Source organism: Bos indicus x Bos taurus, chromosome 6 (assembly GCF_003369695.1).
Source record: "Bos indicus x Bos taurus breed Angus x Brahman F1 hybrid chromosome 6, Bos_hybrid_MaternalHap_v2.0, whole genome shotgun sequence".
In the NCBI taxonomy this organism is placed as follows: domain Eukaryota; kingdom Metazoa; phylum Chordata; class Mammalia; order Artiodactyla; family Bovidae; genus Bos; species Bos indicus x Bos taurus.
The window spans coordinates 44,761,483-44,788,986 of record NC_040081.1 but is presented as its reverse complement, the minus strand read 5'-3'; the positions used below and the strand labels follow the sequence as shown (position 1 = coordinate 44,788,986).

Sequence of the window (27,504 nt, the reverse complement as noted above, 5' to 3'; positions counted from 1 at the left end):
GATGTTATGCACTGAGTCTGGGGGTATGGGGAGGTGGTGGTGGATAGTCCATCTAAATAATTCAGCTTTCTGAAATCTAAATTGAACATTTAGAACAGTTGCTTTTATTTTGGCCTTGATGACTCTATATATGCTTATCACTTCAATCCAGTGCATTTCAATTCACTAAAAATATTTAGCTAAACTAGTAATCTTTAATTAGCTAAAAAATTGTGCTTTACTTTAAAAAAAAGTGACTAGCAACCAGAAAAAAATAAAAACAACTCTCTCCTTTTTAAATTTCAAAAAGCTGCTTCTAGAGAACATTCAGTCTGATTACAGTCCGAAGTCTATAATCTACAGTCTGTAGTTACAATTCTAATTTATCATCTGTTCAACCTATTTCCAACATCTTAAAAAATATGCAAATAAATCATTTAGGAAAGAAATGTAAAATGATACATGAAATTGTATTTTAATCCATTTGTGGTTACCTGGATGAGAAAGGACATAATTCAGAAACTATAGGTCTCCCTGTATTCTGTTGGTATCACACAGTAAGAATGTTTGGATTAAAAATGGGCACAAAGCTTTCTATCCTAGCTGACTCTAAGGAAGAACACTCTTTCATTCCTACTTCTTGGATGGGTCATTAGGATGCTATAAAAGACTGGTTTCATATGTGTTTTTAAAGAGGGTGGTGCTCAATTCCCTACGTGTTGATTATCATTTATATGTTTTCTGTTTGTACTCAAGTGTGTAGAAGAAAACAAAAGTAAGCATGAGTGTTTTGGCTGACTCACTCAGGGCACGAGGCCTGGGGGAAATCAGACTTGATGTACATCGTTTCAATGCCTAGCATCTTTCTCCGTCAGCAGCCCAGCACCGTGGACATTCATCTTCAGCAGGATGATGACAGGGCACTGCATAATCCTAAGTCATCAGAGAAAGCGTTGATAATATTCGTTCAAGTCTACTTCCTGAAGATGGGGACTATATTATAGAGAGACATTATAGAAAGCTCTTCAACTCGAAGAACAAAAATGCAGAATGGTTTCTAGTCAACCTTCATTAAGGAGAAAATGAGATTGATCTCAGTCATTCCCTAAACTGTGGTTCACTGAGATTTTGTATCATCATTAGGGTTAGTGCTGAGATTCTTTATGTAAAAGAGTATTTACTGAGTCCTTTTTTTTTTAAGTCACAAGTAATAAAATTCACTTGGATGCCCTACTAGGGAACTTCTTGGGATAAGACTGAACATCTGTTTTTGGGGTTTTTTTTTGATCATTCCCATTTGGTGTTTAAACTATTCCTCAAGAGAGAATTACTGAGTACCCACTGTGTGCCACTGTGCTAGATGCAAGGGGTACAGATGTGGACAGACAAAAACCTCTGATCTTATGTTTAGGGAGAATACACAGTCCATAAACAAATAGATAATATATAGTGTTTGCTAAGTGATAGTTGTGCAATGAAGATCCACAGAGCATGGAAGGGACTTGTGTAGAGATCAGGGAAGGTGGTGAAAGTGGAGGGTGGACCTGGAGAGGGTGCTGGCTGAACCATGTGAATAACTAGAGGAACAGCCTGAGGCAGATGAACACCAGGTTCAGAGAACTTGAGCTGGGAGCATGCCTAGCCTGTGTGAGGAATAGCAAAGGAACCAGTGTGGGTGATCTGAGTCAGTAGAGATTCAGTCCCACGGGTAGGTGGGAATGGAGGTAACTAGACAATGGAGGGCCTTGGGTGCCATCTAAAGGACTTTGGCTTTTATTCTGAGAAACGTGAGATGCCAACATGTATATCATATATATCATAAAACATGAGGTTTAACATATATATCAAGAGCTTAATAAATGATTGTTTTAAAAACAAAATAAAAAAACTTATATTGTGTAGTTCAGCATCTCTAATGTTTTCTTTGTATAACTAAACTAAAATTCTTTATCTCAGTATCAGTGACCAAAGTCAGACATTGAACTACACTGAGCTCTGTTTTAAATCACTTGCATTATTTAAGGGACTTCAGAGTGACTGGGCATAAAGATAATATACACATTAAATCGTGACTTTCTTGTTCTAGTTCTTTGGCCAACAACCACATAAAAGCACTCCCAAGGGATGTCTTCAGTGATTTAGACTCTTTGATTGAACTGTAAGTAATGAAAATTAAGTTTATGTGTGCTTGTCTTGAAATCCAGTCTTCCCCTGGATTTTTATTGCATTTTGTTGTAATAGCTAAAAACCCATGACAAAGCAGCGAACACTGGGAAACAGCATATAGATTGTACTGTGTTTAATTTTGCCATGTTAACTGTGCTTAGTAGCATTAGGCCAGTAGTAATTCGGTATGCTGGGTGATAGGGTCCCCCTTTTTTCCCATGAGCAATGGTCCCGCTTTTTCCCCATCTGCTTTATTTTCTTGTGTTTTGTCATCCCTTATTGGACAAAGTTTAACGAGATCTTAAAGTATCAATCGGAGAAGGCAATGGCAACCCACTCCAGTACTGTTGCCTGGAAAATCCCATGGACAGAGGAGCCTGGTAGGCCACAGTCCGTGGGGTTGCTAAGAGTTGGAACATGACTGAGCGACTTCACTTTCACTTTTCACTTTCACGCATTGGAGAAGGAAATGGCAACCCACTCCAGTGTTCTTGCCTGGAGAATCCCAGGGACGGAGAGCCTGGTGGCTGCCGTCTATGGGGTCACACAGAGTCGGATATGACTGAAGCGACTTAGCAGCAGCAAAGTATCAATTGCATTTGTCAGAGCTATCTTCCTGTAGTGTCTTGTTTTCGTGTAAGGACCTATGCTGGGTGGTGTTCTTCTTTCACCCCTCCCCCATTTCCAGCATGGTGTGGTGACATTTTCAAGAGGATTTGCAGAAATAGTGGTGTGTCAACTCTGAGAACTCTCTGTGTGCTATATGGTTAAAATCAAGGACACTAAAGAGTGTTCAATGAAGTCAATGAGAAGTAAAGGACATTGGATGCATTAAATAGAAAATTTTTTTTAATTCCATTTTTTGGGATTTGTTAAATATGTCAGGATATTAAGAATTCTGGAGTTTCATATTACTGCCAAAACATTTCTGACATGTCTATTTCTCTGCGTCTGTGTTTGTTTTGTTTTGTTAGAGATTTGAGGGGCAATAAGTTTGAATGTGACTGTAAAGCCAAGTGGTTGTATCTGTGGTTGAAGATGACGAATTCCACTGTTTCTGATGTCCTGTGTATCGGTCCGCCAGAATATCAGGAAAAGAAGCTGAATGACGTGACCAGCTTTGACTATGAATGCACAACTACAGGTATTCAGAACCTTTATCATCAAAGTCTGTTATTTAGAATAATCCTTTCTTTAAAAATACTATCAATAGGGAGTTTGGAAAATGTAGGGATAAAAGTTTTCTATCAAAATTATTTTAGGGGAAATTTAAGCGTTAAAAAAGAAATGAATTGATGTGGCAGGGAAAATATCTCAGCAGTCTGGAAGGATTTTTATTAACTGCACTGACTTTAATTTTGATTCTTTACAACTTCAAATTTCTCTAAAGCTTTTAAGGCAGGAACTGGTGAGTTTGGCATGAGAACATTTTCAAATCAGGCTAAGCTTCATGGAAAGGCAGTGCAGAGATGCCTAAATTACTGTTCTCTTGATTGAATAATATGAAATTTATTGGACACTTAACTAATAAATACCAGAATTACTCTCGTAGTTTCATGTAAAATGAGATAACTAGGTAAGTCATACATAACCATGGCAGAGTAGAAACACAAGTTAACAACGAGCTATCAAAGGGAAAAATTCACACTGAGGAAACAAAATGTAAAGAAAGCTTGATTATTTTTTCTATGGCCTGCCTCAAGGTTTCAGTTTATACATTTTTAGGTTAAAAGATAAAATTAAAATACTGTCTCAACTGTCATATCTTGTAGAAAACAGGAGAGTAGTTCCATATGAAAGCTTAGATGGAGTTTCTACAGCTTTTAAAGCCACATTTTAAAGGAGAGCGGATCAAGCCACAGTATGCAACCTGCTTACCAGACTTATAAAAATAAACATTCAGGCTGAGAGTTGATATCTACAAAGCCTCAAGGCATGTCAGTAGGAGCAGCAGGATTGAAAACTCAGAAAATAGTTACAGAAACTCAAAAGACAAAAACTCCAAGAACAAAATACCACATTTAAACTCTACTGCTATCCCCTGATCAAGTAAACAAACAAAAACTCAGAAGTAAAAATTATTTCCAGATATCTTTGTCAATAAGGGACGCCGACAAGTTCTGTCCTTTTCTGAGAGGAAACTTGAAGTCTTATGGAAATGCCCTTGTCTTTCATCACTGAACAGGGACTTATTCAGCTGTGTAATTGGCAGGTGCCCTTTAGCCAGCTGAGGCCACTGGGGGTTTATTTATTGTATTGTAGAGCAGCGCAATAAATCAGAGGTCACGGTCAATGACGTTTGCACCAAAAGGTTGCATTCAAGGCCATGCCATACGAAATGTGAAACCACAGCTCACTGGGGCTCCTTTCTGCCTCTTCTCATTTTTCTGGAAAGTTTTTTAAACCCTACACTGAAGTGAGCAGCTTTTCCGTTGTTCTCTTCACACCTGGCCCTAGTGTGTGAAAAGTGCCAGTCTCAGAGAGAAATAGCTTGGGCTGTAGAGAGCCTTGGAACTCAGGCATCTGTTCCAGACCTGGCATCTCTGGGGTAGCATGAAGTCCTTAACATATTTTGGGCATTCTCTTATATATATTTCTCTTCCCTAACAAGCTTTTTGCTAAAATTTAGAAAGTTAGCACCCCACCCTAGAAGCAAGGAAATGATGATTCTGCCTTTGTACTTGTTTTATCCCCTTAAGGCTCATGAACAAATAAACTCTGGCTCACAGCATCTTCCATCATGAAAAAATGGTGCCAGCAAGCTGTGACCCACCCCCAAATATAGTCCCTTCCTATCTTCTGGCTCAGATCAAGCCTCATCCTCTGCTGCTTTATTTAGGACTAGGGAGGAAATAGGTGAAGAGGGATGGAAGTTGGAAAGTCAAGTCTGAGATTCATGGTACCGGTATTGCATCCTTACACGAGATTGGGGAAGAAGCATATTTTCTCAGTGCCTTGTTTTCCTCTTAGCTCAGGGTTTTAGGAAGGAGTAAATTCTTTAGGTAGATGTCTCACCTTGTTCTTCCCAGGGAGAGGAACGTATGATTACCATCCTGTTCCTAGCGCAGGGGTGTAATTAACACCACAAAGCCACCCCTGGCTGGTTTCAGCTCTCCAGGTTAATCACAGTCCCTCCATAACACTCTGCTTCAAGTCTATTTTTAACCACCTCCAAAATCCCTGTTACCTGCTCATGATTCCCCACGTTAGGTGGATAATTCACTAAATTCCTTAGAGGGAGTGAATTTTGCATCCTAATTGTCCCGTTAGCTTCCCTATTTCAGGGCTGATGAAAATGCAAAGAGAAATAATGCATTAATGTGCAGTTTCTCTCCCCATAGGATCAGCATCATGTATAATTTATTTCCTGCAAGTGCTATAAATAGCTATGTAAAAATCTGTTGATTCCAGTGGGAGCAAGGCCTAAATTGTAAGAGTCCTACTGACATCATGAACTTAATCAGATGTGAATGGAAGTGGCAGGGCTTCTTGCAGAGAAGGCCATTAATACTTTAACACTAGTAAATTGATGTCATATCAATATGTGGATTGTTTGAGATCTTTCCACAATGAACGTGCTTTTGCTGTCTCTGACAAGTAATGTAAGAGGGGGATGAGGGAAGATGTTTAAATTCTCCAGGTCCCCTCCCCCATTCACACAAGAACACATTCATCAATCATATTGTTTCCCCCGTTTCTTCCCCTTTTTCTTCTCTTCTTTCTTCCTCCTGTTCCTCCTCCCCTTTTCAGTCAGCAGCATCAAAGAGGGAGAAGGAGTCTCCTATTAAGAACTAGATCTATGAGACTTCCTTGGCGGTCCAGTGGTTAAGATTTTGCCTTCCAGTGCAAGGGGTGTGGGTTCGATCCCTGGTAGGAGGTTAAAATACCACACACCTTGAGGCCAAAAGATGTAAAACAAAAGCAGTATTGTAACAAATTTAATAAAGATTTAAAAAATGGCCCACATTAAAAAAAATTTTTTTAAAAGAATTCTATTTATAATTCAAATGATTTAGGAGTCTGCTTTGTCAGCTAGGATATAGAAAATATTATGAAACCAACGTTTTTGGGGAAATCAATGGAAATAGGGCCATTAGAGGCTAGATTTGTAAAATGCTCTCTATTTTTGGCAGCTCTCTTTCTGGAACTTTTTAAAATAAAAAAATGTAAGCTTTTGGGTCTGTGCGTTGAACAGCCTGCATTTTTAAGCTCACGAGTGCTCATGTTGCTGGGGATTCAGTGTAGGCAGAAGTCTGTGCATACAAGGAGTTGGGGTTATAGTCATCGGGAGTGTTTGTAACCTTGGGCACACTTGGATGAGAAAAGACAAGCAGAGATGCTGGAGGAGGTGATAGCCCTCTTGGCTGTAATTCAAAGAACACGGCTGTACTCGCTGAGTACTCTTCTACCTCCAAGAAAGGGAACAGACCATGGCTGCTCCTGTTCCCTTTCCCATTGACCAGCCTGTGAACATGGAAACCTCTTGCAGCCCCCAGAGCACTTTCTGACTTTTACACTGGGACCACCAGGGCCCACTGGAATGAATCAGGCAAGTTTTCCAATTTTTAGTCTTTGACCAAGCAACGCTGGTATTTGGTGGGTCTTGAGAGAGGAGAGGGAGCCTGGAGCCATGCTGGAGCCCTAAGTCTTCACACAGGCAGCTTCTCACTGTCGTTGTGACATGTATAAAACTCCTGAGTGCAGCCACGGCTGGGCACTCACACTTACCAGCTCTCTCCTGTTGGGTCTCTGCAGCACCCTTGTGAGATAGAAGTGGCTCTCACTTTATTCCTGGGGAATCTGAAGCTCTTTCCTGAGTTCCTGGAGCAGTAGGTGCAGGTGGGTTAGGAGCCATCTGTTCCACCTGCCTTGGTGCTTCTGAATGTTTCAGAAGGGAGTTACCTCCTCCATTCCTGCTGCCTGTCCCCACAGATCCTTGGTCACCTTTTGCTGTCAGAGGTAGAGGCAGCCTTCTCTCTGCTTCTCCCCCTTCTCTCTATACCTGCAAGTGTCCTTCATTCAGGCTCATCCTCTCCCCCGACATCTTCAGAGTAGGCCAGGGTGAGGTCAGCCCTCCCACATTCACCAAGTCAGTAGCTCCTGTCCACTTGCAATGAAATGGGCCCCTCCAAAGAGGTGACACGTATGAACACACACCGCATGTAAAGCACTGTTCTACATGAGTATGAATCATAATAAATGACGAGGAAACTGAGGCCGGGCAAGGTTGGGCAACTTCCCTGAGTTCACTCAGCAAAAAAACAGTCATAACTCAGGCATTTTATCTTAGATGCCGTTACGATGGACACTTACCCCGAGAGATAGCCCAGCAGTGGCCAGAACAGTGGAGGGGACTGCCTCGTGTGTGCTGAGTCTGAGGTCAGCATGTCCACCGCATTGCCTAATCTGTCCCTGACACTGTGCTTGAGAGGCAGGTATCATTGTCCCCATACTGCAGATAAGTAAACTGAGGCCTTGTAGAGGGAAGTGCACAGCCTGGGAATTCAAAGGCAGAAGGTGGTTTCAGGTGGTTTGACTGCAGGCACAGTGCTCTTTCCGGTGCCTCACTCTGCCCTTACTCCTCAGCCCTACTTTCTCCTGCCCCTGACTGGCATTGCTCATCCCACCCCTGTCCATGCTTCCCACCTCAACACTGGCTCAGCTGCTCTGCCACTGACCTGCCTCTGGTCCTTCTGCACTGGCCTTCCTTAGTTATTACCTGGTGTCTGGCCTGTGAATGCCTTTCTCATTTGGCATCTTTGTGAGGCTTCTGAGTCAGTTATTTCTTGAATGGCGGCTGTGAGCGTGTGTCATGGAGACCCAGGCCCTTCCTTAGGAAGCCTTTCCAGAGACACATCATGCTGGTTGTGTGTCAGTGGCCAAGAGCACACCCTCTCTGAGCTTCAGCTTCCGGAGCTAAGATTCCTTGAATTTTTCCAAATGTGACCCTGATATCACTATAGGTAGGTAGGTTTAGTTGCTAAGTTGTGTCTGACTCTTGCAACCCCATGGATTGTAGCCCACCAGGCTCCTCTGTCCATTGGATTTCCCAAGCAAGAATACTGGAGTGGGTTGCCATTTCCTTTTCCACGGGATCTTTCTGACCCAGGAATTGAACTCAGGTCTCCCCTTGCGGCAGACTCTTTACTGACTGAGCTACCAGGATGCCACAAAATTGGAGATTCAATCACTGTGAATAATCACGTGTGAACAATAGTGCCTGATTCTGAGTCCAGTGAGTTAGGACTGGTCCTGTGGATTGTACCCATCAGAACAGGTTTGCAGAGGAGATGGGACTTCAGCAGGCATGGAGAAGGATTGAGAGGGGAAGAAGTGGGCAAAGCCAGGCTTTTCTCATAGGAATGACTTTCCTAAACCAGACATCCACCCTCATTTTATTCTGGGCGCTTTTAGCCTGCCAAGAAGCAGCGAACCCTAAAATATTTCTGGCCAGAGAAATAAACTCTTATGAATGTTTTGGGGTTTTTTTTGTTTTCTTCACTAGTTCTCTGGCTACCCCACACACTAACTATTCTTGCATCCAATGGCATGTTAACCCTGTTTCTTGGTGACACTGTACATTCCTACCAAGATTTCAGACAGTGAGTCATTGTAGCTCAGGGGAGCGATACAGATGACGGGTATTGACTTACCACTAAATGGAGGAGCAGAGCGTGTGCTCAAATAGGATGACTTCTATGCTGCTGGAAAATTTAAGATCTCCTGCAACTGCCCTCTGAGCTGCAGAGTGTTGCCCAGATCCCAGGTACTGCCATACTTAGCACTGTACGAGGCTAGTAATCAGTAAACACACTTAGGTTAACTTCCCCAAACTGTGGGCTTTATAAACCTCCGAGACCTAGTCAGAGAGTTCAGTTTGGTTTCCAAAAGTGCCTTTTTGGGAGTTAACTTTCACTTTTCTTTACTACTGGGACTATTCTGAGTGAGCTAAAAATACAGCATCTCGAAAAGGAATTTAACCACAGCATCCCGTCTTCACACAGTAAATTTCATGGTAATTTCAGGAATGTTACTCTGCAGCATCCTTGCTGTCCTGTCTTTTTGAAAGCCAGGTCTCACCAAATTTGTTTAAAACTTTGAGATACTCTAGCCAAGCTCGTGAGCTATTTATCTCAAGGAAGCTGTGTAAGAAGCTGTGCGTTCAATCTGCTAATCCCATGCAAGCCAGAACCCTCTGGAATCTCTCAGACTGAAACATGCTGGGATGTGTGGTGTTCTCTCCCACCCTCCCTTCTCCCCAGTCTTCTTTGGAATCAATGAGAGAAAAGATAGAAGGGGTGAGGGTAGCGGTCTGTAATTCTCACAGGAGATCTCATGGGGACTTTTTTTTTTTAAACACACATTCCCAGATTTTGTTGTTCATCAGACTCTGCCCTACCAGTCAGTTTCAGTGGATACGTTCAACTCCAAGAATGACGTGTACGTGGCCATCGCTCAGCCCAGCATGGAGAACTGCATGGTGCTGGAATGGGACCACATCGAAATGAATTTCCGGAGCTATGACAACATTACAGGTGTGTTGTGGCTTTGACTGGATGTACTGACCTCATTTCAGAGTAGTCTAAAACCCGGGAGAGAAGAAATGTTCTTTGTCATCCTGAGAGGGAGCTTGGCTCTCCCACTTGATTTGATTTGGGAACACTTTCCAGCCTACCCACTTCTCTCCAACTTTTTCTGGATGTGGTGAGTTATGGTGCAAACAGAAAGCTCAGGTGGTGATTCTACTTACTGTTGGTGATCCTTTTGTAAAGGGAGAGGGTGATGGGGGGCCTGTGGTGGGAAGCACTTTCCTGAAATGGGGAGAAGTCACTTCTAGAATCCCTTGATTTTGAACAGTCATGACAGCCTAAGACTGCACCAGCTTTCTAGCAGCTATATGCATCCTTTGACTTTTGTGATGCTGGTAACTAGAATGTTAATACATACACACACGCACACACACAGTCTCATGCACACAAGTGTGGACACACACACAACACACAGACACACACTCTGTAGCTGTTTCTACTGCCCCCTGGCCAGGCCCTGATGATCACTGCTTTGTTTTAGCGTGTGCATGCAAAGTTGCTTCAGTTGTATCCAACTCTTTGTTACCCTATGGAATATGGCATTCCAGGCTCCACAGTCCATGGGATTCTCCAGGCAAGAATACTGGAGTGGGTTGCCATGCCCTCCTCCAGGGGATCTTCCCAACCCAGAGATCAAACCCAGAGATCTTTTATGCCTCCCGCTTTAGCAGGCAAGTTCCACCTGGGAAGCCCTTCCTTTTAGTAAATACATACAAAATAAGCATAAATGGCTTCCTAAATTCAAACCTTTGGGATAAGACTTGGTGATTCATTCAGTGCTGTCACTGAATCCCAGTGTCTTAGAGCTACTAAAAATAGACCATCTACTTGCTTTTTAAATAAGTGGATAAAGTCAAAATAATCTTTCAAAGACTTCTGTATTGAAATGCAATCTAATCATAATCCTGACTTTACAAACAGCACCGTTAACTGTGGCCCCGTGTGCGGGTTTCCTTCTGTGATTCCTGGTCTGATTGCAGCAGCATCTTGCTGCTGCAGAGGGGGCACGTCCAGGTAGCATTTCAGGGTCCAGAGGCTCCTAGGAACCTCTCAAGCCCAAGGTGGCCTTGCCACAGGTGCAGGGATGCAGGGAGAGAGACGCTCACCATTGGAGGCAGAGCTGCTAATGAGCCTGATCTGGCGAGAGGTCTGTGAGACGTACATCTCGATGCTCCAAGATGCCATCTGGCCTCCCAGTGCTGAGCCCACATTCCTGGGGAGCAGCCTTACTCACTCCAAGTGCAGACTCAGCACAGGTGAGTGCTGCGGTTCACAGTGCAGTGCACGATGGAGGGAAGCCCAGGCCTCAAGACCCAAGAGCCAGTCCATGTTAGAAGAAAAAGGAGGGTGAGAGAGGGACTCGCTTTGTTACCTGCAAGGTTTTTTGCTTGTGCCTTTTCTCTGACCTGGAAGATCGGCAAGGGCTAAGTGAACCAGCCCCTCTGCCTTCTCTCCTGCCTCCCACTTGAGGAAGTAGGAGCAGAGTGAAGTTGTGCCTTAAAGCAAGGAGTTCTGATGCCAGTGCTTCATGCTGGCCCTGGCTGTGGGCTTACCGGGATCCAGGCACTGGTTAGTCTCATCGGAACTCACAATAGCTATTTGAGGCGTTACTGCAGGTCCCCTGCCCATAGGTAGAGGACAAGCACCATTCGTTCAAGAGAGAGGAGGTGTATAAAGCATAAAGAGCTCAGGGTTTGAAAATCTATGAATGTGGGTTCTACTCCTGACTCCGCTATGGGCTAGGAAGTAGCTGTGGCCTCTGACCCTCAGCTTTCTCATCTGTGAAATAGGCAGGAGACTTGCCTCACTTGGGTGTGAGGACTGGATAAGTGCAGGCACAGCGCAGGCAGTTCCTAATGCCGATTTCCTTCTCACCTTTATGAATGAAGAGATGGAGGCTCGGGTATGTTGAGCCACTCTGCTGTCACTTCCAAGGCAGAGCCCAGGGTTCATCACTGCTCATCCCTCCCTTTCCCTCTCCTGTTTGACCTTGGTCGAAAGCAACAGCACTGCCCTGCATCTGCCCTTCCTACACACTGTTTAGGTCACAGCACCAGGTTCTTCAAGCCATTCGTTCATTCATTTGTTCACTCAAAGGTTTCTTAAGCACTTACTCTGAGCCAAGCCCAGTCTAGGTGCGGGGGCCATAGCAGTGAACAAGCCACAGGAAAACCTCCACCCTCAAGGAGTTTGTATTATAATGGTGGAGAGAAAAAGAGGCAAAACAAGGCAAATAATTGTCATACATACAAAGCATTAGATGGCAGCATGCTAAGAGGGGAAAAGGCTGCAGGGAGGAAAGATTTGAAGTGCTAGGCGTGGAAGGATTGAAATGTTACATAGAGTGTCTGGTAGAGGCTTCATTAAGGAGGCATCTGAATAAAACCTGTGGGACATGAGGGCTTGATGCACATGGACAGCAGGGGTTGGAGGAGGTGGAGAACATTCCGAAGAGCAAGTACAAATGTCCAGAGGCAGGAGGGTATTTTTCCTGTTTGATGAACATGCAGGTGGCTAGTTTGGCTTGGACAGAGTGGTCCAGGGGCCGTTGCAGGAGACAAAGTCAGAGAGGCTAAAGAGCTGCTCCTGAGGGCTTTGCAGGTCCTGCCAAGGACTTGGGTTTTTACCTGAGTCATGGAGGACTTTGTGCAGGCATCAGCCAGTCTACACGGAAGATTTGGGTGCCTGCTACAGAGTGCTAGGTTGTGTGCAGCTGCTGAGTGGAGAGTAGTCTATGTGTGGGGAGGGGACAAAAGTGGAATCAGAGAAAGTAGTTGAAGGGCTGTTGCAAGGGTTCAGGCAAGTGACCTGGCAGAGGCCACAGAACTGGTGGGTAGGAAGTGGTGAGGGCAGAGTGGGTGAGGCTAGAGCCAGGACTGGAGCTTGCTGGTTTCCAGGGACTCCTTGGCCTCTCAGGGTCGAAGTCTGAATCTTCCGAGAGGTGGCAGATGGACACAAAGCCCACGGCGATCTGCCTTACAGCAAGCCCAAGAAATGAGCTACAACAGCTCATTAAGCTTTGTGTTTGTTAAGCTTAGGAACACCAACATGACACTGTTTTTTCATAAATTTGGCTCTGGATCTTTCTAACTGATGACTTTGGCTGAGTTTTAACATCCATGAGCCTCTTTCATCTGTAAAATGGTAATTTCATGAATTCCCATTTCATCTGTAAAATGGGATCATAGTGTTGGGCCCACGGGAATTTAACTGGGTAGCTTATATAACACTTAGCATGGGGCCTGGCATATAGTAAATTCTTAACAATTGGGATATCAGTTGAAGATAAAAAATAAACACGTGATTCTCCTTCCTTGCTGCCACCACTAGGGAGATCCACGAGCTTCAGATATTTTACTTAATTTACGAAAGCACACAGAATTCATGCATCAGGGTCCCAACACACCTTTCCAAACACATATTGCCAATTTTCTGTCAATGCTTTCTGATCACATCTTACAATTCAGCCACCTCACTTTCTTTTGTTTCTCCCTTTACTTGGATTTCCAGGTTCAAATGCAGCCTCCTACAGGGAGCATTCTTTGATTACCTTATTAGAATGATTTACCTGTTCTCTCTGCTCTCATAATACATGAATTTCCATTAAACACAAATGACATTCACTGTCACATAATTTTTCACTTAGAGGAAGGCAGCTCATATTTATGTGCTCAGTGATTCATAAGTCGTTTCTTCCCTCAATCACACAGCCTCATAGTGTGTACTATTGTCTGTATTTTATAGTGAAAAAATCAACAACCAGAAGCGGCTCTCCTTCCCCCATTGACCCTAACTCTTTGACTTCAGTAAAAATGTCTCTACAACTTTCCAAGTGTAGGAATGCCAGGACCAGCAGAGAATGGCCTGAGGGAGGCAGGGGAGAAGGATGGTTACAGAAGCAAGGAGATCAGTCGTTCTTTGGAGGAAGGAGTGTGACTCGCTAGAATTCAGCCTGGTATGAAGAAAAGCTCTGTAGCTCACACAAGCTGGGCATACGACAAATGGATGAGCCAGGGCACAGCCCTGAACCACTTGCCTTAAACCAGACCAGGGCAAATGTGGGCTGTTCTTCCCTCTCAGGGCTGTGCATGCCTCATTTATCATGTTTGATCACATGGTGATCCCAGAGTCAGCAAGGGCTGGGCAGGCTTTTCTCCATTCACGCCTGGCAAGTCTGGGGCTCCAAGGAATGGTAGGGACACATGCTTCCTCTTCTGTGGCCCTACTGGGCATCATGCAAAAGGGACATCTGTCTTCTAGTAGGAGAGGGAGACCCAGGGTCATGACTCCCATCCCCAGCTTTGCTCCTTACATCTTCTTTCTACGTAACTTAACTCTCCTATTTTGGGTTAATTTCATTTGCTTTTTGATTTCTGTCCACTAAATATGTTGCAGCATCTCTCCTCCTAGATTAAAACACACACACACACACACACACACACAAGATTTCTTATGCTGTTGCAACTCCATTAACTACAACTTCATAAGCTACCCCTGGACAGAGGTGTTATGGAGCATCTCCAAGAAAGGAATTCTTTCTGTCTCACATGGCCCCTCTGCTGAGACCCCAGAGCAGGGACCTCCATAGCTAAGGCCTCAGGGGAACAAGGAGCATGCACCTCAATTAGCGTTGGCAGGTGGGAGTCAGAAGTTTCTGAGAAGCGGTTTAATAGCTTAAACTCAGAAGTCTTAAAAATGTGCACAACATCTGCCCTGCAATCTCTCCACTGCCAGATGGTTTTCAAAAACAGATTTCCCTGCAAGGAAACATACTATCTACAATAATGAAAAACTGAAAATAACTGCAATGTCCAGCAGTAGGGGATTAGTTAAGTAAGATATGGTGTCTTCATGCAATGGAATATTATGTAGTGTTAAAATCCAAGTTGTAGAAGATGCAGTAACATGGGAAGATGTTCACAACATAATGGTCAAGGGGAAAAAGTAGCCTATAAAAAGTCCGTGTATACTGTAAGTGCATATCTATTTTTTCCTCATTTCTTTTCTTTTTTAATTTATTTTTTTATTGAAGGATAATTGATTTACAGAATTTTATTGTTTTCTGTCAAACCTCAACATGAATCAGCCATAGGTGTACATATATCCCCTCCCTTTTGAACCTCCCTTCCATCTCCCTCCCCATCCCACCCTTCTAGATTGATACAGAGCCCCTGTTTGAGTTTCCTGAGCCACACAGCAAATTCCCATTGGCTATCTATTTTACATATGGTAATGTAAGTTTTCATGTTACTCTTGCCCAAGTCTATTTTTAAAAAGCACCTTTGAGTATGTGCAGAGATTGGCAATTAAAGAACTATATCAAGATATTAAGTGTTATTTCAGCATTTTCAGTTGAAGTGATTTTTTAAATTTCCTTCTTTGTGCTTTTTGGTACATTGGTAGTGGAGTGTGGGCTGGAATGAGACTCCCTGGATTTGAGTCTCAGACTCTACCACATGGTATAATAGCTGTGTGACCTTATATAAGTTACTGAACTTTTCTATGCCTTTATAGAATGAGGATCATGGTGATGGTAATAAGAATACCAGCCTCATAAGACTGTTGTAAGTATTCCATGGGTATATACTAAGTATATAGTAAGCATGTAAAGGACTTAGAATAGTGCCTTTATAAGTGTTATCTATTATTATTTTCAAAATTTGCTTTGATGAACATTAAAAAATTAGTTTTCAACAAAGGAAAGGGACCAGGTTCTTGCTGGGAAGCCAAAGCAATGGAAGAGAAAAGTAAATACCACCCTATAAACCAGTCACCATGTTCCCCCAAAGTTAATACTAAGAATAGAAATTGGGTAATTATCCTTGTAATTTACAGACCAAATTCGCTTTGGTCCAAATTGCCTAGGATATAAGGGGAAAGAAATAACTTTTAATTGAATGACCTACATGGAGGGTCAGTACTATTTGAGATGTGGACGGTGCTATTGTTCTCTGGCTGGAATGGATGGAGGGTCAGTACTATTTGAGATGTGGGCGGTGCTATTGTTCTCTGGCTGGGATGGGAAGACTGGGGAGACTTTGAGGGAGACTCTGGGTGCAGACGGGGAGAGGATGGTGGGAGCTGAGCCAGACAGAGGAGTCATGACTGAAAAGGTTCCCCTTTTCCTGCAAAGTTCCGGTGTGGTGCTGCCACAGCTGAATCATTCAGATGGTGGCTCATCAGCAGGTATTCCTGCAGCACCTGCTCTGGGCAGTTGCTAAAGAGTCGCCTCTAAGTCCTGATTCCTAGTGTTTTAACCATCAAGAGAAGAAACCCATTTAATTGCTTCATTCTGACCTGTGGAGCTAGGAATAGCATGCAGACAATTTGTGTCTTAGTGAATTTCCTGAATTATGTACCTGCCTCTAAAGACACCAGAGGCCAAGGTGACCAACACTTACCTATTTCTCTGGAGATACATTTAAACTATTTTTTTAATTGTGGGAAAATATACATAATATAAAATTTACCATCTTAACTATGTTTGTGTGCTGTCCAAGACAAGCATCGATCCCCAGAATTCATCTTGAAAAACTGAAACTCCATGCCTATTAAACTGTAACTCCTCTTTCTCTCCTGCTCTCAGGCCCTGGGTACCACCCTTCTGCTTTCTCTCTCTACTGCCTCCTCTAGGGACCTCACATGAGTGGAATCACACACTATTTGCCTTTTTGTGACTGCTTACATCAGTTAGCCTAATGTCTTCAACATTCATCCATCACATCGCATGTGTCAGAATTTCCTTCCTTTTTAAGGTGGTACAGTATTCCGTGATGTGTATTACCACACTTTATCTATTAATCCATCAATGGACACTTGGATTGTCTCTGCCTTTTCACTATTGTGAATGATGCTTCTGTGAACATGGTGTTCTTCAAGACCCTGCTTTCAATTCTTCGGGTCTAAACCCAGAAGTAGAATTCCTGGATCATATGGTAATTCTTTGTTAGGATTTCTGAAAACTGCCACACTTTTTTCCACAATGGCTACATGTTCACAAGAATACCAGTTTCACGATGGACAAGCACTTTTTAAAATTTACCTAAAGACTTTATTAGTTACCAATTTTTAAATACAAGTTAGATTTACATAATTATTTATCCTTTTCATCCTCTTGATTAAACTCAAAATATTCTGGTTAATATGTTCTTATTTAATACAGTTGATTTACCTGAAGAAATTCTTGTTTTATATAGTTTGAAGTGAAGTGAAGTCGCTCAGTCGTGTCCGGCTCTTTGCAACCCCTTGAACTACTATATAGTTTAGATTTACATAAACAAATATTTACTCTGTTCATTGTTGTTTGTTATTTCTTTTTTTTTTTTTTAAATTGAACTACAGTTGGTTTACAATATTGTGTTAGTTTCAGGTATACAGCAAAGTGATTCCATTTTGTATACATATGTATGTATTTCAGATTATTCTCCATTATAGATTATTGCAAGACAGTGACCATAGTTCCTTGTGCTATACAGTAGGTCTTGTTGTTTATCTATTTTATATACAGTAGTATGTACCTGATAACCCCATACTCCTAATTTATCCCTCCCTGCTTTCCCCTTTGGTAACCGTAAGTTTGCTGCCTATGTTTGTGAGCCTGTTTCTGTTGTGTAAATAAGTTTACCTGTATTATTTTTAGACTTCACGTGGAAGTGGCATCATATAACATTTGTCCTTCTCTGACTCTGGACAAGAGTTTCTCACAGTGGCTGTCCTAACCCCCCTCTCTCCTCTTCTGGAGCACAGGTCAGTCCATCGTGGGCTGCAAGGCCATCCTCATCGAAGACCAGGTCTTTGTGGTGGTGGCCCAGCTCTTCGGCGGCTCTCACATTTACAGATACGACGAGAGCTGGACCAAGTTTGTCAAATTCCAAGACATAGAAGTGTCTCGCATTTCCAAGCCCAACGACATTGAGCTGTTTCAGATCGAGGATGAGACGTTCTTCGTCATCGCCGACAGCTCCAAAGCCGGTCTGTCAACTGTGTATAAATGGAACAGCAAAGGATTCTACTCATATCAGTCCCTGCACGAGTGGTTCAGGGACACGGATGCTGAGTTCGTGGATATAGATGGAAAATCACACCTGATCCTGTCCAGCCGCTCCCAGGTCCCCATCATCCTCCAGTGGAATAAGAGCTCGAAGAAGTTTGTCCCCCACAGTGACATCCCCAACATGGAGGACGTGCTGGCTGTGAAGAGCTTCCGCATGCAGAACGCCCTCTACCTGTCCCTCACCCGCTTCATCGGGGACTCCAGGGTCATGAGGTGGAACAGCAAGCAGTTTGTGGAGATCCAGGCTCTACCGTCCCGGGGGGCCATGACCCTGCAGCCCTTTTCTTTTAAAGAGAATCACTACCTGGCCCTGGGGAGTGACTACACGTTCTCCCAGATATACCAGTGGGATAAAGAGAAGCAGCTCTTCAAAAAATTTAAGGAGATTTATGTGCAGGCGCCTCGTTCCTTCACAGCCGTCTCCACTGACAGGAGAGATTTCTTTTTCGCATCCAGTTTCAAAGGGAAAACAAAGATTTTTGAACACATAGTTGTCGACTTAAGTTTGTGAAGGTGTGATTGGTGAAGTTAAAAGACACGTAGCTTTAGCTCTTACATGAGAGAACTGAGGGGTGGGGGGTGGGGTGGGAAAGAAGCCAGGTTCACATCTCCGAAACTGAAAATGCACTAGGGAAATAGTTAGAAGTTTGCAAACTTTTAGAACTCATATTTTAATCAGGGATTGCATTTATTGGCTAACTGCATGACACGTCCATTCTCCCACTTAAAAAGACATCCTAAAGCCTGTAATTACTGAGAAAAGAGTACAGCATTAACTCTTACCATCTAGGGACGTAATAAGCTTTTTTTTTTTTTTCCTTTTAATGAGGAAGGAGAAAACTCGATAAGTTGGGACCGCTCTTATAATGAAATAAAAACAAACAAACAAAAAAGACCAAATACACTTTGGGCCCTTCTCATTCCATTGTAGCAGTCTATTGGGTAAGAATGCTTAAAGTCAGAGACAGCTGAAAAGATTTGCTGATGATCAGTTTAAAATCTGATAACAACTCAGCAGTGCTATTTTGAGCCTTTCCAGTTTCCTGAATCCCCCCTAATAGCAGAGCCTTGATTATTTCATTGGTTCCTATAGATGGATCTTCATCACGGGTGTGTTAACAAAATAAGGTTTAACATTGCTTTCTCTGCTACAGAGAAAGTATTCTGCTGACACGCATGCTGGTCTATCACGGCTGCGGGCCCAGAAGTGAGACGAAGGCGATTCTCCCTCTGCTCGTGCTTCAAAGCTGACCCCCGCAGTGGCCAGCACAGTCGTGCTCGTTTAATGCTTTCCACGACTCATGTGCTTCTCTGGACCCAACCTTTGAGTGCGTGGGTAACCTGCAGGCAGGCCAACAACTGAATGGTGCTTTTTATTCTGTCCTAGAGCAGTAGAACAGGTATTTTCATCTGATGAGCATTTGGTAGAGTTTTTGAAGTCAGATTTTGTGGAGTCAAAAAAGGGTTTGTACAACTCTCGACGTTCTTTGAAACCTAGAGATGAGTCTGCGATGGATGCGTGTTTTGCCCTCGGGGCGACTTAGTATGTCACGTAATTGAAATACTGCCTGCCCCCCTGCCCCTGTTCCAGTCCTGCTTGGTCCGCTTGCTGGTACTGTGGCCGCCAGCCAGTCCTTCTGAAGGTGCTGCTGCATCAGATTGCAGAACCCCGGCATTCATGGTGGCAGTGCCCCTTCCCCTCCCAGCCCATTAGCAGCAGAAACCCACACCCTCACATGGGGTCACGTGCCAGCAAGGCCTCACCCTGTACAGGCCGGGCTCTGGGGGGTGGGGGGTCTCTAGCTGATCCAGAGGGACCAGGTTTGGAGCCAGACGCAATGAATCCCCATCCACACTCAGGGGACACGGTGACCTCTTTGGTCTGGACGGTGTGGGAAGCTCATGGGGTCTGGTTTTGTAGGAGGTTCCAGGTGGATAGTCTGCCTGGCTAGGGGGTTCTCTTCAGAGTATATGAAGTGGAAGCTTTCAGGGGTGGCTCTCCAGTAAGTTCTCTTCTGGCTGCAAAAGTAGCACACTCATCTTATACTGTATTGCTGTTTTTTAATGATTGTTTGCCAAGTCATGCGTAGGTAGATGTTTTGTCACAAATATGAATGTGTTTGTTGTTTCCAGACTTTGAGCAATGCAGATCAAGGCCATAAATAGCACTTAGAGAACGATGCCCAGGGTCACGGCAGCACTCCTGCGGACGTTCTGGGACTGCAGGCTCAGGGCTTCCAGCCCAACTCACCCACACACAGTAGCGTTGCTGCTCCAAACTTTCCTGCTAAACATGAGTGAACAGGGAAAAAAGTGGTTAGTTTTCATTTTTAAGCACAAATCATTCTTTTCTTCTATGTTTTTTGCCTTCCTGGTTTATTTGAATTGACTACAAATACCAGATCCTCAGGCTTTCCAGGTGGCTCAGTGGTAAAGAATCCACCTGCCAATGCAGGAGACATGGGTTCAATTCCATGGGTTCAAATGGCAACCCACTCCAGTATCCTTGCCTGGAGATTCCCATGGACAGGGGAGCCTGGCGTGCTACAGTCCATGGGGTCGCAAAGAGTCAAACACGACTTAGCAACTAAACAACAACAAACCCAAATCCTCACATCAGAGGCTGAAGGTGGGACAGCTCTGCCTTTCCCTCCAGCTGTCAAGATGGACTGCCTATGCTTTCTGGCACCTGGAATCCCTCAGACGAGCCTGGCAGAAAAGCAGGCACTTGACAAGAAGTGTAGGAGGCATTTAGACCATCCCAGCATTTGCGCCAGGTCGCAGTGATGTTCCTGGTGTCAGCGGCTGGTAGAGGAAGCAACAGGGCATCTTCTCCATTGCTGCCTCCTCAGAGCAGTGACCACCTTCTCAGCCTTGCCTTTCAGGGTGGAGTTGGGGGCCGCCCCCTGCCCTCACCACACTGGGAACCATTACCTGGAATCTGGAAAACCCGGGAAGCAGAGGGGACGGGGCTGGGTTGGGCGGGGACTTGCTGAGTCCAGATGAGACATCAGAGAGTGAAAGAAAAATCTAAAGCAGCTGGTGGTGAGGAGGGGTGTGGGGATAAGAGGGTGGGAAACCCATCAGTGGCAATCAGTTTTTCTTTTTAAAAAAAACTGTAGACAGGATGGGAATCTTCAGTCTACAGAGTCCCCATGCCAAGGGACGAGGTATTTGTTCTGGCCGACTTACCAAAACAGCATAGATGTTCTTGGCACGAGGCTGTGGAAGCTTTACTTCATTAATCTTACTGCTCCCTCCAAAGAACCCTAAGAAACAATTCCTGCAAGAAGCTTTCTTCCAGTAATAATGGAAGTAAAAAAACAAATAGAAAAGCCCCAAACAACAACAACAGAAACCCAATGCAGAGAAACACGTGGGCCCCTCCCCTGTGGGGCTGGCCTTAGAGGACATTGCCCTGGCTTCTCCATGCCTCTCCATCACCCGCTGGTTGATCATCTTTGCAGCTGATTTCTTCTTTATAAACTCAGTGTCCAGGCACCCATGTCAAGTCCCTCCGTATGGCCATGTGGCCAAGCCCCACAGCCTTGAAGGGAGAGGACTTGTCCCCAAACTCCATGGGGTCAGGCATAGATCTCTCGCAAACACTCTGAAAACAAACTTTAGGTGTGAGTATCATGGTGTTCTCAGGAGCATGATTAACAGCTAAAAGCTACAGAACTGCTATTACATGCAAGACCCTTGTAATTCTGCCAGAAGTTACAAATAATTTTCTGTTCTAAGGAGTGTTTTTACCTAGCATAATGGGTGAAAAGACAACCCTGCATTTTGGAAAAACTTTGTTTTTCCAATGTACAATTGTGTTCATCTCAGTTTTTCAGTTTTCGAAGGCATACTGGAGGGCAGATACTATTCTAATTTTGGAGAAAGAATTAGACACAGACAATCTTAAGTCAATTGCCTGCTCAAGATTATCCAGTTGTGAGTGACAAGGCTAGAGCTTTCCTCTGAGCAGCAGGCTTTGTGTTCTCTTTCTGTGACACTGCCATGCCCTCCCAGTAAAGGCTTTTTAATCCCGATTTTGACTATAGCAGCACCTTGAGATAAAATAAAAAATGCAACAAAATGTGTGTAGACAGAGGAAAGATCGTCCTAAACAGACACCATTCAATCAATTGGCCCATTTAATAATTAAACACTACAGAACTGCAGTTATGTGCAAGACTCTTTAAAAAATCTGCCAGAAGGCACAGATAATTTTCTGTTCTCAGGAGGGTTTTTAGCTAACACGATAGTTCCTCCCCACCCCACCCCCGCCCCTTCCCCAAGTTAGCTAAGGTGGGGGGCTGTTAAAGTTAAGACACATCTGGTCCTTATCACAATGTCCATAAGATAAACAAGAAGAGTTCCATGAGGGAAATGCCAAAACCTCCAATGCACGAATAATGATGAATTGCTCCCGGGCCGTCATCAGCCTTTGGGGAGCATGCTGGAAATGGCAGTGTTGCATTTTTCTTCCCCATGGAGTGAGAGGCTGTGTATTTTTAGGCAAGAAATCAGCATGGGATGCTGGAGGTTTGGCTGCCAGGAACACTCACAATGGAAATTTCTCCAACCTGGGGTATAATGAAAGAGAGACCAAGGTCTGCGGGAGGGGAGTCTTATTTGCATGCCATCCAAAGAAAAGCTCTTTAGCCAGCTTCCCCATTCTTCTGCAGAGGTAACAGCCCCACGACCACAGTTTTGGAAGAGAATTCTTTAATTAGGGTGCGGTCAAAAATTCTGTTAAACAGGATTCTGGAGTGGGCTGCTAGAATCTAGGTGTTGATGCAGTGAGCAAAGTGACCCAGACGTGGGGACACTGGAATAGGCAGAAAGGCAGGGCAGATGGCTGTGAAAGAAATGCTTTTGGGAAAGTAGAAATAAATTGGAAGAAAATGAAAAGTAATAATGGTTTTCTTTGGCTCAGCCAGACAAATGGAAGGTGGAAAGACCAGGCAAATTTAACAGTATTCCAATTATTAAAGAAGGGAACCAGTTGTAATGCTAATTAAAATGAGAGTTATATTGTAAAACTACTTAGCTCTACACCGAGGCACTCTTGTCCTGACACTATGCCACTGCTTGTATCAGAATCTCCCTTTTTCTAGTAGGAAGCTATGCATTCTCTACCAATCTCTTCGACTTATCAGGAATGTATAAGAACTGTGGTAAAATTGGCCAGTATGCCATCTGGTACCATTTTATGGATTTTAAATACATAAATTAAATCAAATAAGAATAGTTTGTATGTATATGAAAGCAAATTTCGCAATCTATAATGCAAGCTACCATGGATGAATTTTAAGGCTGAATACACATTTAGCTTTGGCAAATAGACTTACTGAATGACGTGCCTCTTAATTCAACATATTCTGTAAGCCTATGAATAAAAAGTAGCCCTGCCTGATACGGCTTGGATTTCTGCTCTGCTTGAATCTGGATATGCCCACTTGAGTCAGAGTTAAAGGGCTGCCCACAGTGGGCTCCTGAGGAAGGGCAGTGTGTACCCATCCTCTTGGTGTGCTTCCTCCTCTTTGACATGGAAGATGGGCACAGCAGGGGCCTCTTGCTTCTTCCACTTGCAAACTTAAAAGCCACGAAGAACTTTTACAGTCACACTTCTGCCAGATCTGCAGAATCATAATCTTGACAGATGACAAAGAAGTCTAGGATGTTTGGGTATTTTCTGATTGCATTGCTGGTGAGAAGGAGATGATGTTACAAGATCCCACTGGCTGGGTTGAACCACAATCAACTTGAAGGCTTTTGATTTGTTCTCTGCATGTCTGAGACCTAAGTGGGTACCCATTAATTATGCAGTCAAGTTTGTCCCCTGTACCTATGTCTTTAAGACCCATTTGGTTTAATTGAACAAATAAAGGGTCAAAGCCTCCAATCACTTATGACTGTGTCCCATGTGTCAGGTACTTTGATATACTGGGGGGCTTTTTAAAAAGTAGAACAGAGTTCTTGCTCTTGTGGTACTAAAAATCAAGTAAAGAGGAAAAGTCATAATTGCATTAAGCTAAAATTACAACACGGAGTCTAGCGGATATTCTGCAAAGCAATGTACGACTCATGGGGCAATGAATGGGACAAGGAAGGATGACAACTAAATTAACTACTGGTATGGTGTATGCCCTGAATTAGTTTGATATATGACGACACCCAATGGCTCAGCAGGTAAAGAATCTGCCTGCAATGCAGGAGACACAGGAGTTGCACGTTCAATCCCTGGGTCGGGAAGATCCTCTGGAGGAGGAATGGCAGCCCACTCCAGTATTCTTGGCTGGAAAATCCCGTGGACAGAGGAGCCTGGCGAGCTACAGTTCAAAGGGTTATAAAGAGTCGGACATGACTGAGCACAGATGGGACCAGATGATGACCACGTCTTAAACACGTTCGTCAGCTTCCAGTTCCCATGGGTCAGAAGTCCTGGCATTGCTCACCTGCTCCTCTGCTTAGGGTGTCATGAGGCTGCAGTCAAGGTATCAGCCAGACTGTGTTCTCGTGTGGAGGCTCGTGGAAAGATCTGATTTCAAGCTCATTCAGGTGGTTGGTAGAATTTATTTCCTTGAGATAATAGGACTGAGGGCCTGTTTTCTTGCTGGTTGTGGTTATGAGAACACCCCCAGCTCCACAGTTACATGCCACTAACCTTCACCATAGGTCTCCTCACAGCGTGAACCTTTGGCTTCTTCATGGTCATCAGGGATCTTGGGCCTGATGTCCTGTAACCTTTGCCTTGTTCTATTGGTTTGAAGCAGGGCACAAGTCCCGCTTACTCACAGGGAGGGGATTATAAAGAATATGACCCCTGGAGACAGATCACCTTAAAGTGTGTATACTACAAGCACCAGCCAAACAGAATGGATGCCCCGCTGATCATAGCAGACACTATTCATAAACAAACTTGACCAGTATGTTCCAGTCAAACATGAGCTATGAACACAGACAATACAATCGTAGGAAAAAAGGTCACTTCAGGCCAGGATAAGAACTCTTGACAAGGATAAAGGGGAGAAGGGCCTGGTTCCTTTTCCTGGTTTCTGTTTGGTGTTTGTGGGGAAGTGCTTGGAAGCACTGATTTTCTCTAAATCTGCAAGTCAGAAGCTCATTCATCCCAATCTCTCAGTGCATTTCATCTTAGAACTAAAACGCTCCATACAAATTGCCTGGTCCTGACCATGTGCCCATGAGATTATGGCCAAATGAATCCATTAATTTGAGGAAGTTTCGAAACCAATGTATACCCATGCCATACCCCCCTACACACATACCACACCATACACACACACACACGCAACATCCAAACACATCACACACCATGCCATATCAGATACAAACATACAAATACGTACCACATGTACTAAACCCCTACAAGCCACCCATCACGTTACCATACCCCCCAACACGCACACAAATACACATACACATTGTATAAGTGACAGGTGCCATTTCCACAGATAGTGCTTAACTAGGTTAATACACATTTCCTGAGTAAAAATCTGTATTAAAATTAAAAGGAGAAAATATTCAGTTGATCTAGAAGAACCAATGGGTGTTACTTGAAGGTATTTGAGCAATGTCTTGACTAAGAATTGACTAAAAGACACTTGCTCCTTGGTAGAAAAGCTATGACCAAGCTAGACAGCATATTAAAAAGCAGAGATATTACTTTGCTGACAAAGGTCTGTATACTCAAAGCTATGGTTTTTCCAGTAGGCATGTATGGATGTGAGAGGTGGCTCATAAAGAAAGCTGAGTGCCAAAGAATTGATGCTTTCTCCAACTGTGGTGTTGGAGAAGACTCTTGAGAGTCCCTTGGACTGCAAGGACATCCAACCAGTCTATCCAAAAGAAAATCAGTCCTGAATATTCATTGGAAGGACTGATGCTGAAGCTGAAACTCTAATACTTTGGCCACCTGATGTGAAGAACTGACTCATTTGAAAAGACCTGATCCTGGGAAAGATTGAAGGTGGGAAAAGAAGGGGATGACAGAGGATGAGATGGTTGGATGGCATTGCTGACTCAACGGACATGAGTTTGAGTGGGCTCTGAGAGTCGGTGATGGACAGAGAAGCCTGGTGTGCTGCAGTCCATGGGGTCACAAAGAGTTGGACACGACTGGGCAACTGAAGTAACTTGACTAAGAATTGAGTATGGAAGAGGAATGCAATTGCCTTAACTTCCTTAACCACTTCCAAGAAGAACTCTTAGTGACAGTGTGGCTTGTTGGCTGTGGCTGACCTAGAGCAGGGTATCAGTGCTCTGAAGGCCATCCAGGATACCTCAGAGACATCCTTGTCAACTCTTGGGCTTTGAGGTAACTCTCACTAGCTATGGACTGAATATTTGTTTCCTCTCAAAATTCATATAGACATGATCTCAGTCATGTCTGACTCTTTGTGACCTCTTGGATGGTAACCCACCAGGCTCCTCTGTCCGTGGAATTTCCCAGGCAAGACTACTGGAGTTTGTTGCCATTTCCTTCTTCAGGGGATCTTCCTGGCCCAGGGATCAAAACTGCTTCTCTTTCATCTCTTTCATTGGCAGGCAGATTCTTTATCACTAGCGCCGCCAGGGAAGCCCAAAATTCATATGTTGAAGACTAATCTCCAATGTGATGGTATTTGGAAGCGGGGCCCTTTGGGAGGTGATGAGGTCATGAGGGTGGAGCGAGAATGGCATTAGTGCCCTTATAAAAAAAGAAAGAGGAGGAGACCTAGGATCCCTCTCTCTGTCACATGAGGATATTAAAAGAAGACAGCTGTCTGCAAGCCAGGAAGTGGATTCTCACCAGAAGCAAATCTGCCAGCACCTTGATCATAGATTTCCAGCCTCCAGACTGAGAGAAATGAATGTGGTTGAAGCCCCCTGGTTTACCATTCTGTTACAGCAGCCCAAACAGACTAAGACACAAGCTTTCTGTTCTCTGTCTGAAAACTGTGCCCACTGAGAAATAAGAAAATGACAGAATAGCATCTCTCTAACTGATAAGGGTCACCTTGGAGACTGACATCATCTGCAGGCACGTGGGTTTCCTAACACTGAACCCTGAAACTGACTGTTTGGTCATAGACTGACAATACAGAGGAGGAAGAGACATACTTGCTCTTGGCAGATAGACCAGGGCGGGGCGGGGGGGGGGGGGGCGGTGGGGGTTGGTGAGATTGGGTTAGTGGATTCAGTTTCACATCCTAAGTCACCAGTCTCATTAGGACACCCCCTACCTTGTCTATGGTGGAGAGGGTGAAGCCAGCATACTGGTACCAGGAGAATCACACTCCTGGGCTCCTTCCATGTGGAGGGAAACATCAGCAGAAGGAAAGGAGCCTTTTCTCCACTACTGTCAACAGCTCAGGACATGTCAGTGTGTCTTGGTCCTTGACTGGATCTGGGGAGCTCGACTTTCTGTTCCTTACCTCTATTTGCAAGTTATCCACAGAGACCATAAAAATATAGTCTTAACCACTTGGCAAAGATATTTTGGTATAAAATGCTGCTGCTGCTGCTGCTAAGTCGCTTCAGTCGTGTCTGACTCTGTGCGACCCCATGGATGGCAGCCCACCAGGCTCCCCGTCCCTGGGATTCTCCAGGCAAGAACACTGGAGTGGGTTGCCATTGAAATAGACCAGAAGAAAAGGGAAATTTGCCCACATTGAGGCAGGGTCCTTCCTGCAGGTGATGGAACTAGATATACCTCAGTAA

The 27,504-nt window shown here is 44.1% G+C and overlaps 1 protein-coding gene across 1 annotated transcript in view; it reads left to right on the top strand.

Moving 5' to 3' along the window:
• The window catches only part of LGI2 (leucine rich repeat LGI family member 2), a 28,632-nt gene extending 9,943 nt beyond the window's left edge, over positions 1 to 18,689 (top strand). Inside the window, exons 5-8 of the mRNA XM_027544194.1 lie at positions 2,066 to 2,137; positions 3,120 to 3,289; positions 9,516 to 9,680; positions 17,481 to 18,689. Of these exons, the coding sequence (XP_027399995.1) occupies positions 2,066 to 2,137; positions 3,120 to 3,289; positions 9,516 to 9,680; positions 17,481 to 18,298 (1,225 nt within the window). The 3' untranslated portion in view covers positions 18,299 to 18,689. The remainder of the gene's footprint in view (positions 1 to 2,065; positions 2,138 to 3,119; positions 3,290 to 9,515; positions 9,681 to 17,480) is intronic.
• Positions 18,690 to 27,504: the final 8,815 nt, after the last annotated feature.